The 15488-nt window shown below is 37.1% G+C and overlaps 1 protein-coding gene across 4 annotated transcripts in view; it reads left to right on the plus strand.

The window, feature by feature from the left end:
* Positions 1–15488, plus strand: part of LOC108561681 (protein dead ringer-like) — a 48233-nt gene that overhangs the window by 26264 nt on the left and 6481 nt on the right. For all 4 annotated transcript variants that reach the window (XM_017919737.1, XM_017919740.1, XM_017919738.1 and 1 more), the window contains exon 4: positions 11739–11811. In XM_017919737.1, coding sequence (XP_017775226.1) covers positions 11739–11811 — 73 coding nt within the window. The remainder of the gene's footprint in view (positions 1–11738; positions 11812–15488) is intronic.

Consider the following 15488-nt stretch of genomic DNA (forward strand, 5'->3'; position numbering starts at 1 on the left):
TGGGGGAGTTTGGAAATGCGCGAAATTGATTTCGTGTGGATGCAGGCTGCGTAGATTAAGAGCTGGATGTAGTTTTTCGAGGGAGGGTCGTCTGTAGCGGCGACATATGGTGCCGGTAATTACCGCTTTTGGAAAGGCATAAATTTAAGAAAGAAATCATAACAATATTTGGACGCACGTGCTTGGTATGCGCTGTGCAGAAAAGTCGCACTCATAGGTGATTTTTGAATGCGAACTGAGTTTCGGCTCAAGGGAGTGGTGAGGACGTGGAGATCGAGAAGGTCGTAAAAAACGAGAGGTCGGTTGTTTTGAAAATTCGTTTCGGAGGTCCGTGAGTACGGCACAGGCCTTTCGTGCATGGTTTTATTGCATTCTCGCCATCTCCCGTACATATCATTAAAGACCTCATTTAATTAGAACTGCTTAACCGATTTTGGCAACCGGGATCCAATTAAGGCATCGGCCCTAAATGATATTTTCTTTTGTTTACGAGCGTGTGAATGCAACAGCCACTGCGACTGTAAAATCCCGAGATGGACCGCTTTTCTCTCGCCCTTGCTTCATTCTTTCCTTCCTGCTGATGACGTTCCACCACACATCCCATCCACAAAGGGAATCGATTTGTGGATGTGTAGATGCGGCGGCCGTTGCTCACGGAAATCCCCGGATAAATGATTGAATCCTTCGGCGAAATCAATCAGCAACAGCAGAAGAAGAAGCATCTTAAACGACCCGCTTACTTCCAGCGCTATTCCTCCTACATGGATGAAGTAAATCGCTCGCGCTGACCACTTCATTATCTCCTCGATTGAGTCATTCAACATCCCTCGTATGAGATTAATACATGTGTTTGGTATTTTCTGGGGGAGCACACTAACAACTCCCTTTATTGCGGAGTTATCCACAGTGTATTGCCTGCCTCTCATTCCGCACACCGAGAGCTGCATCCCTCCTGACCATCCCTTAATCAAATTAATTACACTTCCATCCACCTTTAAAACCACAACACCCCCACAAAATACATTTAATTGTATACTACACACATACACACTGCGTGGTTTCTACTATTTTTATAAAATCATTGTGGGAACAAGAGCAACAACGAGATGTAGCAATTCAATTAGTAATTATAATTGATTACAACTCTTTCCGAACGAAGATACAGTCGTTTTCAATTTAAATTCTCAATAACCAAATTGAAGTAGATTTTTATTTTCTTTGTATTTACATAGTCAATGAAGATGTTTCCTATTATGCGAAAATATTCAATAGTTTTGAAATACTGTCAATTACGAATCCACTTGACATAATCATTGAAATAAATTATAAAGCAATTATAAATTTGAAAATAAATAATGTTTATAATACGCCACCAATAGAGTTGAACAAAAACAACATAATTAAAAACTACTACAGCAATACCTTTCATAAACTACAATTTTCAAAACAAATTTTAATGGAGCAAAATATTTTTTCTTATTTGACAAAACAAGAAGTAATCTTTTAAATTAAATTTTTCTTTAAATAATAATAATAATAATATTTATTACAACAGTCACATCAATAATAAAATTTAAAAAATAACACTTACAAAGTGTAAAATATTAAATAGCTTTCAAAGTTATTTTATTAACTTCTTATATCAATTATAAGGAATATAGAATGTTTAACTAAAATAAATCTTTAAATATTCTTTATAATTATATTTGAATGTTAAGATAAGTGGAAATCTTGCAATTGAACACATTATTGTTTAATGTTTCGAAGAAATAATATATATTTAGTTAGTAAATATGTAAATTACAGTAGAAAATAACTAAATATTTATAACAGCGATAAAAATATGTATATAAAATTTCAATTATTTTGTTTAAGGGGACACGTGTGGCTTAATACAAACAGCACATTTAGTATTCACGTATTCGTTTCGCATGCAAAAGTTTAGAAGGTGAAACTGATAACGATTAATTTAAAATTTATGATTATACCGAAATGCCAATATTATTTATTTGTGAGATTACTTATATACAATTTGTGTATACGGTTTCAATATTATTCCAAGTGTTCCGTTGTTTTTCGTTGCCATGTCTTCGTTTTTTCCTTTTTCTTCTTTTTTGTTGGCACCTAATGGAGAGGAGTGATTTGTATGTAGGATCCAGCGGATGGAGGCATATCACGATCTCTGGCCATCGTGGAGAGAAGCTAAATTTAACCTCTAACCCCTGTCAATGCTGCCGGGATTATGAGATCAAGACATCTGCTCCGCACGTTTACCTTTTATCCCCTAGAATTCACGCGCGGCCACGACACGTGATCTCACTTCATCCAAGCATTCATTCCTCTCTACAATTTATCGCAAATATTCTTCATTCCACTGATATCATAACAAAGTTTACCTATTGAATTCTACCGAGAGATGGATTGCAACGGAAAAAAGCAGGTTTGTAAAATTTAATAAGTCCTGCTGATGTTTAGTGCAAACTGCTTTCATGTTGTATACACGTTGAATTACAGTTAGGTGCCAGCACGCGACACCGAATGTTTATTGGAGATGCACACGCTTAACGTGTCATGTACCATTCGAAAAACGACGAAGAACAGGAAAAAATAATCGGAAGACAAGACAAAGAGCGCGAAGCGAAAATAAAATGGCGGACTGGTTTCCTGCAATCATTATTATAGACAATTAAGCGAATTGCCTATCGTTGTACAACCATTACCATCGCATAACTATGTTTTCTACCTTAATTACTTTTCATTTTCTCAATAAGATTATAACCTTTTTACATTTATTTAATTTATTCAGTAAATATTAGTATTTTGCAAATAATTTTATCGAATTTTTATCAATTTTTCTAACGAAACCGATAAGCAAATATTTAAAAAAAAATATATACTTACTTTTATTTCTATAGTTATTACATTTTCGCTCTTTACTCAATAAAAATATATTCTAAAAATTTAAATATCGCACAATTATCTAAAGAACTCTATAATAATATAATTTTAAATGCATATATAATTTTCTATTTTCGGATAATGTTATCTTCATTAGATAGAATTTCAAATCACATGCATAAATTTAAATTGCATTATGTTTTATTTTTTGTTGCATAAAATTATTTTAGATTCGTTTTATATTATTTTTCTCTCTAATTCAGTATTTAGTTTTTTTTAGAACTAAAATCCATTAATTTGTATCTTTGTATGATGTGCATTTAGTTTTCATATACATTTTTTTATTACTAGTCTTTATAAAAGTAAATATATTATTAGGCAACTAAAAATAGAAATGTTTATTGTTGATTACTTTGCGGTTTCTTTATGGATGATTTGACAATCGGCGTGAAACAAAACGAAATGCTAACAAGTGCTAATATACATTTGCGGATATCAGACTTCATTTCTATTGTTTTGTTTCATTGTGTCAGAACGTATCGAATATGCAATAACAAAATGAAGTAGATCTTCGCTTTTATATTTCCTCAGTTTAGCAATTAAAAGTTCTGATGATGCGAGCATATTATATTTGATCAGGAATCAAAAAGAGAGCAATTAATATAGATCTCGGTTAGAATTCATATCTTCTACCTGCGACGCGTAATCGGGCCTCGTGAATCTAATAAACAGTTCTGATAGAAGGATGAAGGATCGAAATCGATTAATCACTGTGGATTTTGTGAATAGTGAAATCAAGCATGTTGTTTTCGTGTAATTGAATAATTGCCGGAGCGCATAGTTTCGTGTAATTAACGTCCGGCCTAAAGCACTCGCCTCCATTTTATCCTTGCACAGACAAATTTTGTAATTAATTTAAAGCTATAAGTTGCATTTAATTACAGTCCTCCGCGTTGGCTCATGCCTCGAGTCCTTGTGATTAAGATACTTCCTCAGTTGCTGCACTCGTTCTGAGAATAAGCATGATCTTTACGATTTCTATCCAGTTTGATTAAAGACATTGGAAAGGTTTTAAGATATTTGTTCCAAATTAGGATCAATAAAAATGTATGAATAAAACGTTGGAATGATTTTTTGCATTTTTCGAAGAACCGCTCTCTTTGAAATAATGCTAATTGGAATATGTTTCGGTTGGGGAGTGAGAGAACATCCATTTGGGTTTTGATTAAAAGATGCGGGATCGCGATTGGGGCGGTCGTGATTAAGTGTTTTAACCGAGGGTGGGGGGGCAAAGGAAGGGTTTCGTTTCATCGCGGAGGCTCTCTTCGTATATAAATAAATACCGTTTCGTTTTCGTTGATTGAGTGTTAATTTCGTCGGAGCGATGATATTCCACGGATGGGCGTTTTGGGAGGGGAAGGGAGTTGTTGCAGGGGGGGCCTGCTCCGCTCGCGCTTCAAAATATGATAATACGAATAGCAAATGAGCTGTCTATGTGATGTATTACATGGACTCACTCCTCCGCATTAGCTCAGTAAATACTTTATAATTATACACCGGTCCGCTTTGATTCTGTTCCCTAATGAACGCTTTAATAGGTGTTTAAATAACTTTAACTCTCGATATTATGCGGAATAAAATGCGACCTATTGTACACCTCCTAGGTCGAGCCACGTCAGGAATGCGGTGCCATCTCTCGAAGTGTGCTCGACTTCAATAGGTTGAATCGGCCAATGTTGTCGTGTGCCCCCACAACATAAAAACCACCCCCCCGAGAAAGCAGCATCTATACCTGCTTGTTGTTATTATACACATTTTGCTGGGATCTATTAGTCCTTACGCCTCTCCAACTGCCGATGACCCTAAAGTCAATCCGCATACCCCCAGTCTCGATCGGGCATCCCTTCGTAGTGGTACTTTAAATATAGTTTTCATTTTTCGTACAATATTCTATCCTCATTTGTGCTGTAATATTTACATTATAAACATCTCATCATCAAGTGCTTCTGTGTGCTTCCAGTGAGTGCATCTCTCTTTGTGTGTGCGACAGTATAAAATTAGAACGTGCTAATGAAGATGACCAAAGCGGAGATGCAAGAGGTCAGTGGATGTTTTAATTTAATCAACAATTTAACACCTCTCCAGATTATAAAAGATACGAAACTGGCCCTTGTTAGCACCGACTTGTTAACAACGGCCTCAACGATGCACCCATCCATTTACACGCACTGCACCAGCAGTCCATTCCCTTTTCTCTTAACGCATCGATCAACCGAACAATATCATCATCACCAACATCATCACATAAATACTCTCTAGCAACATTATTGCACGTACTTTAATACTAATAACGCCCCTTGCTACTATTATTTATATTGCTTTCTAAAATAATAATATGAATTATAACAGTCAGCACATAATCAAATAAACATTAAAATATTCATATAATTATAATAAAAACAAAAATGCTACAAAGGCCTATTCACCATAGCTTTTTCCGCCCAATTACTTTCTAATAATTGAACATTTCTACTAAATACATTAACTTTTTCTTAATATATTAATAATTACAAAGTCAGTAAGTCTCCGGGCATCGACCATTACAATTACCATAGTAATATACACAATTAGTTTGTCATTACAGTAATCAAAAATATTTATATTTCTCTTATTTCATGTTAATAAATAACAGTTTACACATAGCAGAATATTATAAAATGCATAATACAGAAAATGATTTGAAATATTAAAAAAAAAACTAAACTCACTTATTACTCAAAGCAAAAGATACGGTTAGATACGGTTAGTAAAATTGCAATGATTTAAAGTAACTGTGTATATTGCTTACTCTGTCTGTATTGTGTACTTTGGAGGATATACATTTTTTGGGTACAAGCGTAAAATATTGATTTCACGCTATACCTTAATTCTTGGAGGCATGGATTTCCTGGTAAATATTCCGTTAATTTAAGTTTGGGTTGTACCTAGTACGTTAACCATTTAAAGGTTTCTTCTACTTTTGTGGTCGTGCTGGTAGCAAGTGAAGTAAATGCAAGTCGTTGAATTTGTGTGTGTGTATGTAAAAGGTGTGCAGAGTATATGCTGCGAGTCGCATGCATTAGTGTTAATTAAAAATAATAATTCATCGCAACGCTTTTCTAACATGTCACATAATAATTCATGCGGTGTATGAGAGCTCGTATAAAATCGCCACCTTGCCAAGAGCTTGTGTTTAGAGGGAAGCGGAGGGCGGTAAAATTAATTGACAATTAATACGTCTCGCAGATAAACGAGATATCGAATTCCGTAATTTATTGGGTGCATAACAAATGGCTTTTTATATAATAAATGCTCGCTTCTCTTCCACACTTGCTCCGTTCTCGTTCCCTTCATCGGCTTTACCATCCTTCTTCCTCTTCGTCTTTGTACGTCTCTCTATCTCTAGGTTTTTTTTCTCTCCCTCTCTTTATTTCTTTCTGCCCCTTCGGGTGTTGTTCATTTTTAATTTTCTCCTTTTATTTAAGTCCGCGCCGCCCCTGAGGACTCAGGTATATAAAACGCATTTACATTTGTTTAATATTTGAATACTGATTAATACCGACAACATTAAATAGAGACGGGGGGAAAATGGAAACCGATAAATCACTCGGGCCGCGCGACGTCGGTGGAGGAAAAGGGGTTTTAGTGCCAAATGTGACTATGACCGTTCCGTGTGCGTGTATCCATAAACTTGTATTGGAGCCACACACGTAGATCTTAATGAAAAGCACAAACAGTAATAAAAGAGAAGATGTAAAAAGGTATTGGACGTGGAATTAAATGGCCGAGACTACGTGAAAATTTCGTTATCCGCCGCACGCGGAAATCCAAAATAAAAGAAGAAGAAAGACTGAGCAAACAGTTGGCCGAGCTTGAAGATACGAGTTCTAATTGACAATACGGCAGCAAGCAAACCTATTAGCTTTCAAATAACATATTCCCCCCTTAATTCGTAACTTAAACTCGCCATTAGTTTTTATCGTGGTGTATTTACATAAAAGAAAACATAATTTTATTACCTGAAAGATTGTTTTCGAGACTACCTCTCTTCTCTCCTTTTTTTCGCCTACCCGTCTAGACGACGGCAAAGACTACGGCTAATGTCATTTTAAGAATCTATCTGCCATTGTGATATTAATCTTCGGATGGGGATTAAAACGGATGGGAAGGTACGTTATTGCAGTGAATATTATTTATTCCATTTCCTCGAATGGCGGATGGTCGGTTGGCGAAGTCGGAGGATTTTAATAGCAATAAATTCGAGTACGCACAATTAAAATAAAAACCCATAGAAACTCATTATCGGTAATCGCATAAAAAGAACAATGGAATGTTAAATCGAAAATGGTTGTTATTACAACCTTCAGCTTTCAGCTGTTATTACTCTCCTCCATAAGACAACAACGGCATTAAAACTTTATTGGCAAATTTATTATAAACAGTCGACCGATGCATGACCATCATCCATCCATCCATCTATCCTATCCATACATCGCTTTTCATCGATGTCGCGATGCGTTTGTATTTGATCGCACACTTTGTAAGCAGCTCGACCCGATTTTCCATTTATTAATTAAAATATTAATTAACAGTCGGGGCGAATACGGTTTTATAGCCGTCTCAGAGTCCCTTTCTTCCCAAGTTAATCTGATATTTATTGCTATATTAAACCACGTGGAAACGGAACAACCAACCGTATTTATGCTTTTTAATAGGTCGACGGTGAAAAAAATCTTAATTGCCATGTAAGGTCCAGTTTCGGAGCCTTTGTCCGCGCGACCAGCAAACACCATCCACACAATGGACCTGATATAAAACCCAGAGAGTTTCCGAGAAGTCCGATTTCGGAAAATTAATATTCACATTTAACGGCCGCTTTTATTAATACCATTCCGGTCCGAAAAGATTTCCACAAAGGAAACCACCACACCACACCACACCAAGAACGTCGCACCGTTTCGTCATTGTCGTAAATGCAATTATGGATGGTCGTCCTGGGGAATTAATGAATTACTTACGTATTGCATTTGTTTTGAATATTTCGCACGTATACGGTGATTTTCACGTAATACTAACACAATTTGCCGTCCGTACAATATCTTCATTGTATCGGGCATTACGTGCCTCCGCACCAAACACGCTTCTTGCTTTGGTTCAAGCAAATGTGCAATATTATAATAATAAAATGCACACCTTTATTGGGCATTCGGATCCAAAGAACCCAATGCATCGTTCGAAAACCGCTCGCAATCTTTGTGCCCAGCACTAGACGGGTTAGTGTTTTTAATTTAGAACGTGTCAACGATAGGTATGATAGATGATTTGGTGTAGGCTTTACAATCGCTGTTCGACTCCTTTCTCTCGCTCACACACACACACACACACACTCATATATATATACGTAATAGGAATGGAATATAAAAAGTAGATAGAGAGAGAATCCTTCGAAAAGGGAATTAATTGTTTTCGAGGTGTGTTATAGTTCCATAATATCGATGAGTTGTTTCGATCAAAATCCGTTTCTATATTTAATCGATTTTAATATGTATGCGTGGGTAAGCCCCCCAATACCATCGGAGTCCATTGATAGGAAAACTGTATGCTAGACGAGCGAAAATGGAAAAATTACTAAAGCGAGAACTATTCAGGCCATTAATTATCTCCCAGATAAAACCGGCGAAATAATTAGAATAGGTTTATGAACTCTTCATAATTATGTCATGCTAGAATTTTTATTGTCTATTATGGAACTATTTCCGCCCGCATATGGAACTTATTGCGTAGATAACGCAATCTATTTTATAAAATGAAAAATAACTTCGTTTCTAATGTTTGTATTACGACAAAAATAAACCTTTGGTTAATTAAAGAACGTATCATTTTCCGCATGATAATATATTCTGTTTGTACATACAAGCTAGAATAATTTCAAAACTTTGAAAAACATGATGTTATCAATGTAAATTTCGAACTAAACTTCATTGAATATACACAAGTAATCGAGAATGGGGATTTCTTAAATTTAGATGCTAAATATTCAATGATCGCTCTATTTCGAGCAGAATCAATGATACATTTGAATGTGCAGTAATTCCATTTAGCTGTATTCAGCGATGACACGGGAGATACGGGAATGTGCGTTGTATCAATAATAATAATATGTATCGGATTAGATATGGATCCAGAAAGAAGATGACCTGACCCCTCTGTTTAGATGTGTCTGCAGAGATCTGTGGCGCGCGTTGAGATGAGCCTTCGGACCCCACCAGAGTCAGGAAAATAAAACGCACAATGACTCCATTGAGTGTGCGATGTTTACATGCATTGTCGCCTCAACAATGGATACAGTCCACACAATGGGCTGACATGTTGGTAGTCCTTCCATAATTAGACCGATTATCATGCATCGACGCGCCTCCTCTTCCCCCTAGAATGCGGTTTGTACTACTTCATTTCGACCCATTCACGCTGCACCCTTCAATTCGTGCAAAAATGACAGCATCATATGATACAATTACAGATTTAATAAATTGTTGAGTCTAGCGTCTTGCTTGTTTATAAAGTAATTATGTCGTACGGATCAAGTAGGGTTGAATTCTACCTAATGAAAGAATTAATCACCGTACTAAAATGGTATATGGCATTACAGTGCAGCCATTCCGCTAGATCAAAGCTCGTTCTTGCTTGTTAGCTTTGCGTGACATGGCCAGGGATTGTCCTTTATTTGCTTCTCTCGAGATCACGTTGAAGGCTCGAATATAAATATGATATACATACATACTTTGGTGCGATCCGCATAATTCTGCTCCTCCGCTTCCTAGTGCATAAATTACGGCCCTCACCTTTGAAATTCCTACAATCAATCTGCGCTCTCCCAGATCCCAAGCAAATTGCTATTAATTACTCACCCAATTGCAGGCACGCAGCACAAAATGCCATGCAATATTTCAATCTCGAACGTTGCTTAAATGACACTCATTACGTTGCCTCGATTGATCCATCCCTGCAATAATCGTAACTCAATCTATTATTAAGTAATGCGTACAATATTTCCAATACCCAATTACAACTTTGATTTACACAGTTTAGTGGCGAATAATTCAATATACTGCCGAAACAATCCTGAAACATTGAATATAATTAAATAATTTTATAATAGTAGTTGATTATGTTAGAATTTGTAATTTATTTTATTAGTCATTAAGACATATTATATCTGTTGCAATTAAGACCGTTCAGTTGATTATTTTTCAATTCGATGACTACTATTATGTTGAAAATATGTATTTTTTTATTTTAATTACTGTTTGCGTTTATATTTATTTATGGGAAGTTGCATATGAGTGTGTATTGTATAAGTCTATTTGGTGATGTTTAAAATATCATCGATTGTATTGTGCGTATGGATGTGTATAAGAGGGGATCTTTGTTGTTGGTTGTACAAACAGTGGATGTTGCTCAATAGAAGAACAGTGAAGGGCAGCAGGCAAAAAATGAAACAAGAGAAAACATCATACATACTTACATGTATGTATGTATATATGTGTGTGTAGTGTTGGTTGATGTTCAGCGGAGCAGAGTGGTCGTAATCGTTTGTAATGTGGTGTTAAAACATCGGCCATTGTTGCGAGGTGGGGTTGCGGAGGTTAAACACGGTCATTAATAACCCTGGTTAACTAATCTGTCTGCCTTGGCCATCTATCTTTACAAGTTACTTTGCCGAGCCCGGAGGGACGCGCATTCAGTGCACCATTCGATTACTACAATAACAAATTTATGAATTGCCCACAAAATCATCATCAGGCTCGGACCAAATACAGAGAACGCCTTCGATCAACAAAGGCCGAGACCAGATCGTCCTTTGTCAATGTATCAGCATGTACTTAATTACAGAAATTACAACAAACTAACAGCGACTACTGCAACAAAACAATACGTTCAGTACCAATTTATGCCGGAGACTGATGTTGTTAATGGGACCCACGCCCATCACAGACGGTCTGCTAATCTTGGACTCGTTTTTTGTGTGTGTATATTTCTTATTTTCCTTCAAAAAAGCCGCATGAAAGCTACGAAGAGAGAGAGAGAGATAGAGGATGAAAAAAGGTTGATTCAATCGATGTGCACAAGTTGTTAACAACCCGCTTGATTGATGCCCGGTTAGATACAAAAGCTCCAACCATTTTCCCATTAATTTGTCTCTTTCTCCTCGAGCATACGTCCTACGCAAATAAACGATTTTGATTTATAGCGAATATTAATCGAATCCTTTTGCGTACGACACTCTCGAATTAAAAGCGTGTAATTACGAGGAGGTGAGCGATCGTGGAAAGGAGGTGAATGCAGCAAACAAAACTAAAGAAACGGCCGAAGCGCGGGGAGTAATTAATAATAAGGTTTTAGAGCGACCAAAACAAAACTGTAATTTAAAATCGTAATTAATCATCCGAGCGCGAGAGCAGGATGCGTCCTCTTCTCGCTTCGATTTACATTCGAGTGGAATCTGTCCTCTCCTCTCCTCGCCGCCTCCGCGCACCCGCAACCGCCTCCCGCTTTCAGGGCATTCGCAAATGAGTCTTAATCTATTCCGACTACATTCGAATCGGCTCAGCGCAATAATTACATTTGTTTATCTCACCTCGAATCGTGCGATACACGTTCGCTCCTAAGGAAATAAAAGTTAACGGTCGAAACGCCGCTTCCCCTAGCTTTACATCCTGGAAAATGCAATTCCCTGTGCAAATATCTTACACTCATTTGTTTATGTATCTCATGTGTTATTTCTTGTTCTTCCGTTGCAGCTGTACGAGATCAATGACGACCCAAAACGCAAGGAGTTTCTCGATGACCTATTCTCTTTCATGCAGAAAAGAGGTGAGTCGAATTAATTGCCTGCTTAATGTAATTTAATCTAATGAAAATTGATGCCGGGCCTGCCTGTTCACTCCCATGGCTCGAAAACGTTCGTGATGTGTACTCTGTCAGTTCGCGTGCAAGATTCGCTTGCAGCTTGCTAGCAGGGTGCAAATTCGAGGCAGTGACGTTCGTCAAAACCGCAAATCAATTTTCGATTCTTTTCTCTAATTATCACAAATATCAGCCTTTAATGAACAGCTTAATTTAATTAATACATCTTGTTTCCATTTTGCATGAAACCAATTACTCTGCGCTTGAAATAAACTTGAAAAACCTACAATAACATTTATGTTCTGTACTTACTTTTTAAGTACTACCACATTTATGATATTTAAGAACTACTTGGTAGTTATGCCTGCAGAAACATTTATTTTAAAGTAGTCAAAATTGTTATATTTCTAAAAGAAAATATTTAATTTGTCAATGATTCTTGCATTTATTTTTGGGACAAAATTATTATTGTACTATATTTCTATAAACTATTCCATAACTATCGTAATACTATTTTTAAAATTGATAACATTCAATTACGCCCTATTTATAGCTACGTGTAAAATTCCATTCGTACCAATTAAAAGAAAAAGTACGTTGTTGCTGTGTTTTACGTTTTAGTTGAGTCTGAGAGACGCTTAAAAGATTGAAATTTGGTATCGAGGCAAATCATGTTGAAGATGCGTTTTCAAAAACACACATTAATCAACGATATTTGGAGTAATTAAGAAGTAATTCCGTAGCTTATTACAATATTTAATGAAACGATAATTTCTACAAACGGCCATTTCAAAAGCTCATTAATCACCGAGCAGAGAGAACAACATAGCATAGCAAGGTAACCATAGAAATGGCTTTCATCAATTAAAAAAAAGGTGGACGCATCCACGAATGGAAAGAGGAAGAAAACGAAAATGAGAACAGGAAAAGCGCACGGAGTATGTCATGAATACCATCATGGCCCTTTGCTTTTTTCCTCTTCATTACGTAAGAAGCGACGGCGCCGCCGCTGATGGATGATCAGCTCTTTTTCTGAGAAATGCAAACAACTCGAATAATATAACATTACTAGTATTTTAATAACGGCACGATTCCTTTGGGTCACGATATAATTAGGACAATTTGCCGGCTAGATATTTTTATATACGTACATATGTTGCAAATCATTATTGAACTATTATTACCATTTATTATTATTGGTATTATTACGGCATTATCTTTTCGCGTCTCTGCTGGTATTTTTCCGTTCGCACTGACACCGACAATAACCCATTATCGAATTAGAGAACTGCCGATAATTTTCGTGTCTCTACGACCACGATTGGCCTCGCCGGATGTTGATTAATTCATTAAGCTTTGTTTGTTGCATTGCAAATTGGACTATCTGCGATTCCTTCAATCCATCGTCGGTAAATAGCGCGGCACGCCGATGTTTGGGCCAGGTAGATTCGAATAATAATGATGCGACGGAGAGAAAATAACCGAGCAATTTGGTAGACTAAATGCCGCCCCGTTATGCGGATAAAATACCGGGCTATTATACCATTATCGAATGTAATATATAATGTTTCGAACTTGGGCTACTGTTTAATTCTATACTATGGGCCGGGACTATGCACATAGAGGAGAGGAGGACCGGGCCCGCGCCTGAATGATTTAGCGCTTTTCATAATCGATTCAGTTGCGTATCATCATCCGCTCTCATCCATTCAAACGTTATTTCGTGTTAGCATCTTAAAAATAGCCGGAACTGTCGCGTCTCCTTTCTATCGATGGAGATGGATTCCGTTTTGGAGCCGGACAACAAAACAACAAAGCTAAAACAAAGAACGAAAAAGAGCACAGAAGAAACGTATGCGTTTCATTTATCTCGTTTTGAGGCTAATTGAAATTTTATATTCGTGAGTCGTCCGCCACAAAGTCAGCATATATATAATTAATAACACAGAAAGACATCATATGATACAGTCTGATGTCAGACGCGCGCCGTGATTGATGACAACATATTTATAATTAGCGGACACTTCCGGTGTGTTTGTGTTGGCAGCCCTTGTACGCATTCCCGTCACTCACCGTCGCCGCCATTATGTGCTCTTCTTCGTCTTCTTCTCCGTTTGCCAACATCTCACATGTGTTCCCTGCACCCTCGCGTAATTAATCAATCTCGTGAACCATTTTAATTATACTTAGCATATCGTTAGAAAAATATACAGAAACACCTCATTTTCAAGACCAACGTCGCTTACGTAACGGTCGATCGTGACACGATTTTTCCGAAACTCAAATGAAATTCCGATGTCTACTGGTTAAAGGAGGATTTCACACGATTGCAAAGGGAAAACTCATTGTTTTTTATTGTCTCTGAAAAATCCTAGCACTGTATCGACGAAAGGAATCCAAAGAATACTAGCTTGTTTTTCAGAACATTCCATTTCTCCAATATTCATCAATATTATTATTTTATTTATGGTCACCATCATCAGAGAAGGTATAATTCCCGTACTGTCAATTGATACAACGGTGTCATTGTATTAATTGTTGTTTATAAGTTAGTACCGTATTCTGATTATTCACTTCAGTCGATAATTGTTAGCTTTTAGGACGGAAAGAAAGCAAGCTATCTTACATCGCCTTTTGGACTTTCCATTGATTGCTTAATGATGCGTGTGCGCTGGGACCACCTCGGCATATGTTTCCTCTTGGAAATTGTTGTGGTTTGGGCGAATTTTAATTGGACCTGGTCCACCGAAAATGCCCGTATTTACATTCCGAGGCCCCGGAGTGTTTTGCGGTCTCTACAGCCTTTCTTAGGTGATTTGCGAAACAAAATAATCCCGAGTGCAGGAAGAAGACAAAATAAATAAATAAAGAGCGCGCTCGAAATGGTGTTTCGGGGGCGACGTTGTTTTGGATGGCGTTCAGGAATAAAATGTGTAAAACACTTTTATGTCTGTTAATAATTAAGTAGAAGTTATAAAAGGCGAGTTAATTGTGCACAGGTGTTATTGTCGCAGCGAAAGAAACGTTTATGTTGGGTTAAAAGGTAGTTCGACGTATCCATCAACGTGTGTTGAGTTAACATTTATTTACAGTCTGTCACACACATAACATACGGTCATCTTGCCGCGAGCTTCAAGCGAGGAGTTCACGTTTTAATAACGCATGTACATACATACATACATTCATGCTGCATACCTACGTACAGACAGAGAGCATTATAGTAGCAGCAACACGGCCGGCCTTCACACATTTGTCAATGGAAAAATAGAAATGGAAAACGGAAAATGAAATTATTAAGAGTTCTCTGTGTGTTTGCAAAACACTACTCCTTCAGGAATGCAATTGCTGGATTAATGGATTGATCAATTAAGGCAGTCCTGCCAGGACTGCCTTGTACGTGCTTGAAAGTAGCTAGGTGTTTGTTGACGTTGCGGCAATGGTCCGTCTCAAAAGGGACCCATTTTACCATTGCTCTCTTCGTCTGTAAAATCACCTACATTGTAATCGAATGTAATTGTCCACCTTCTCCTTGTGGTCGTCTAGACTTCACCTACTTCAGCACGTTCCATGTATTTACCAGTTTCACCGAATCGATTCAAATCGATGCACTTATCGTCTGTTTATATTTCGGCCTCGGTTATTGT

The sequence above is a fragment of the Nicrophorus vespilloides genome, unplaced genomic scaffold (genome assembly GCF_001412225.1).
Source record: "Nicrophorus vespilloides isolate i.1.1-1 unplaced genomic scaffold, Nicve_v1.0, whole genome shotgun sequence".
Classification (NCBI taxonomy): Eukaryota; Metazoa; Arthropoda; class Insecta; order Coleoptera; family Silphidae; genus Nicrophorus; species Nicrophorus vespilloides.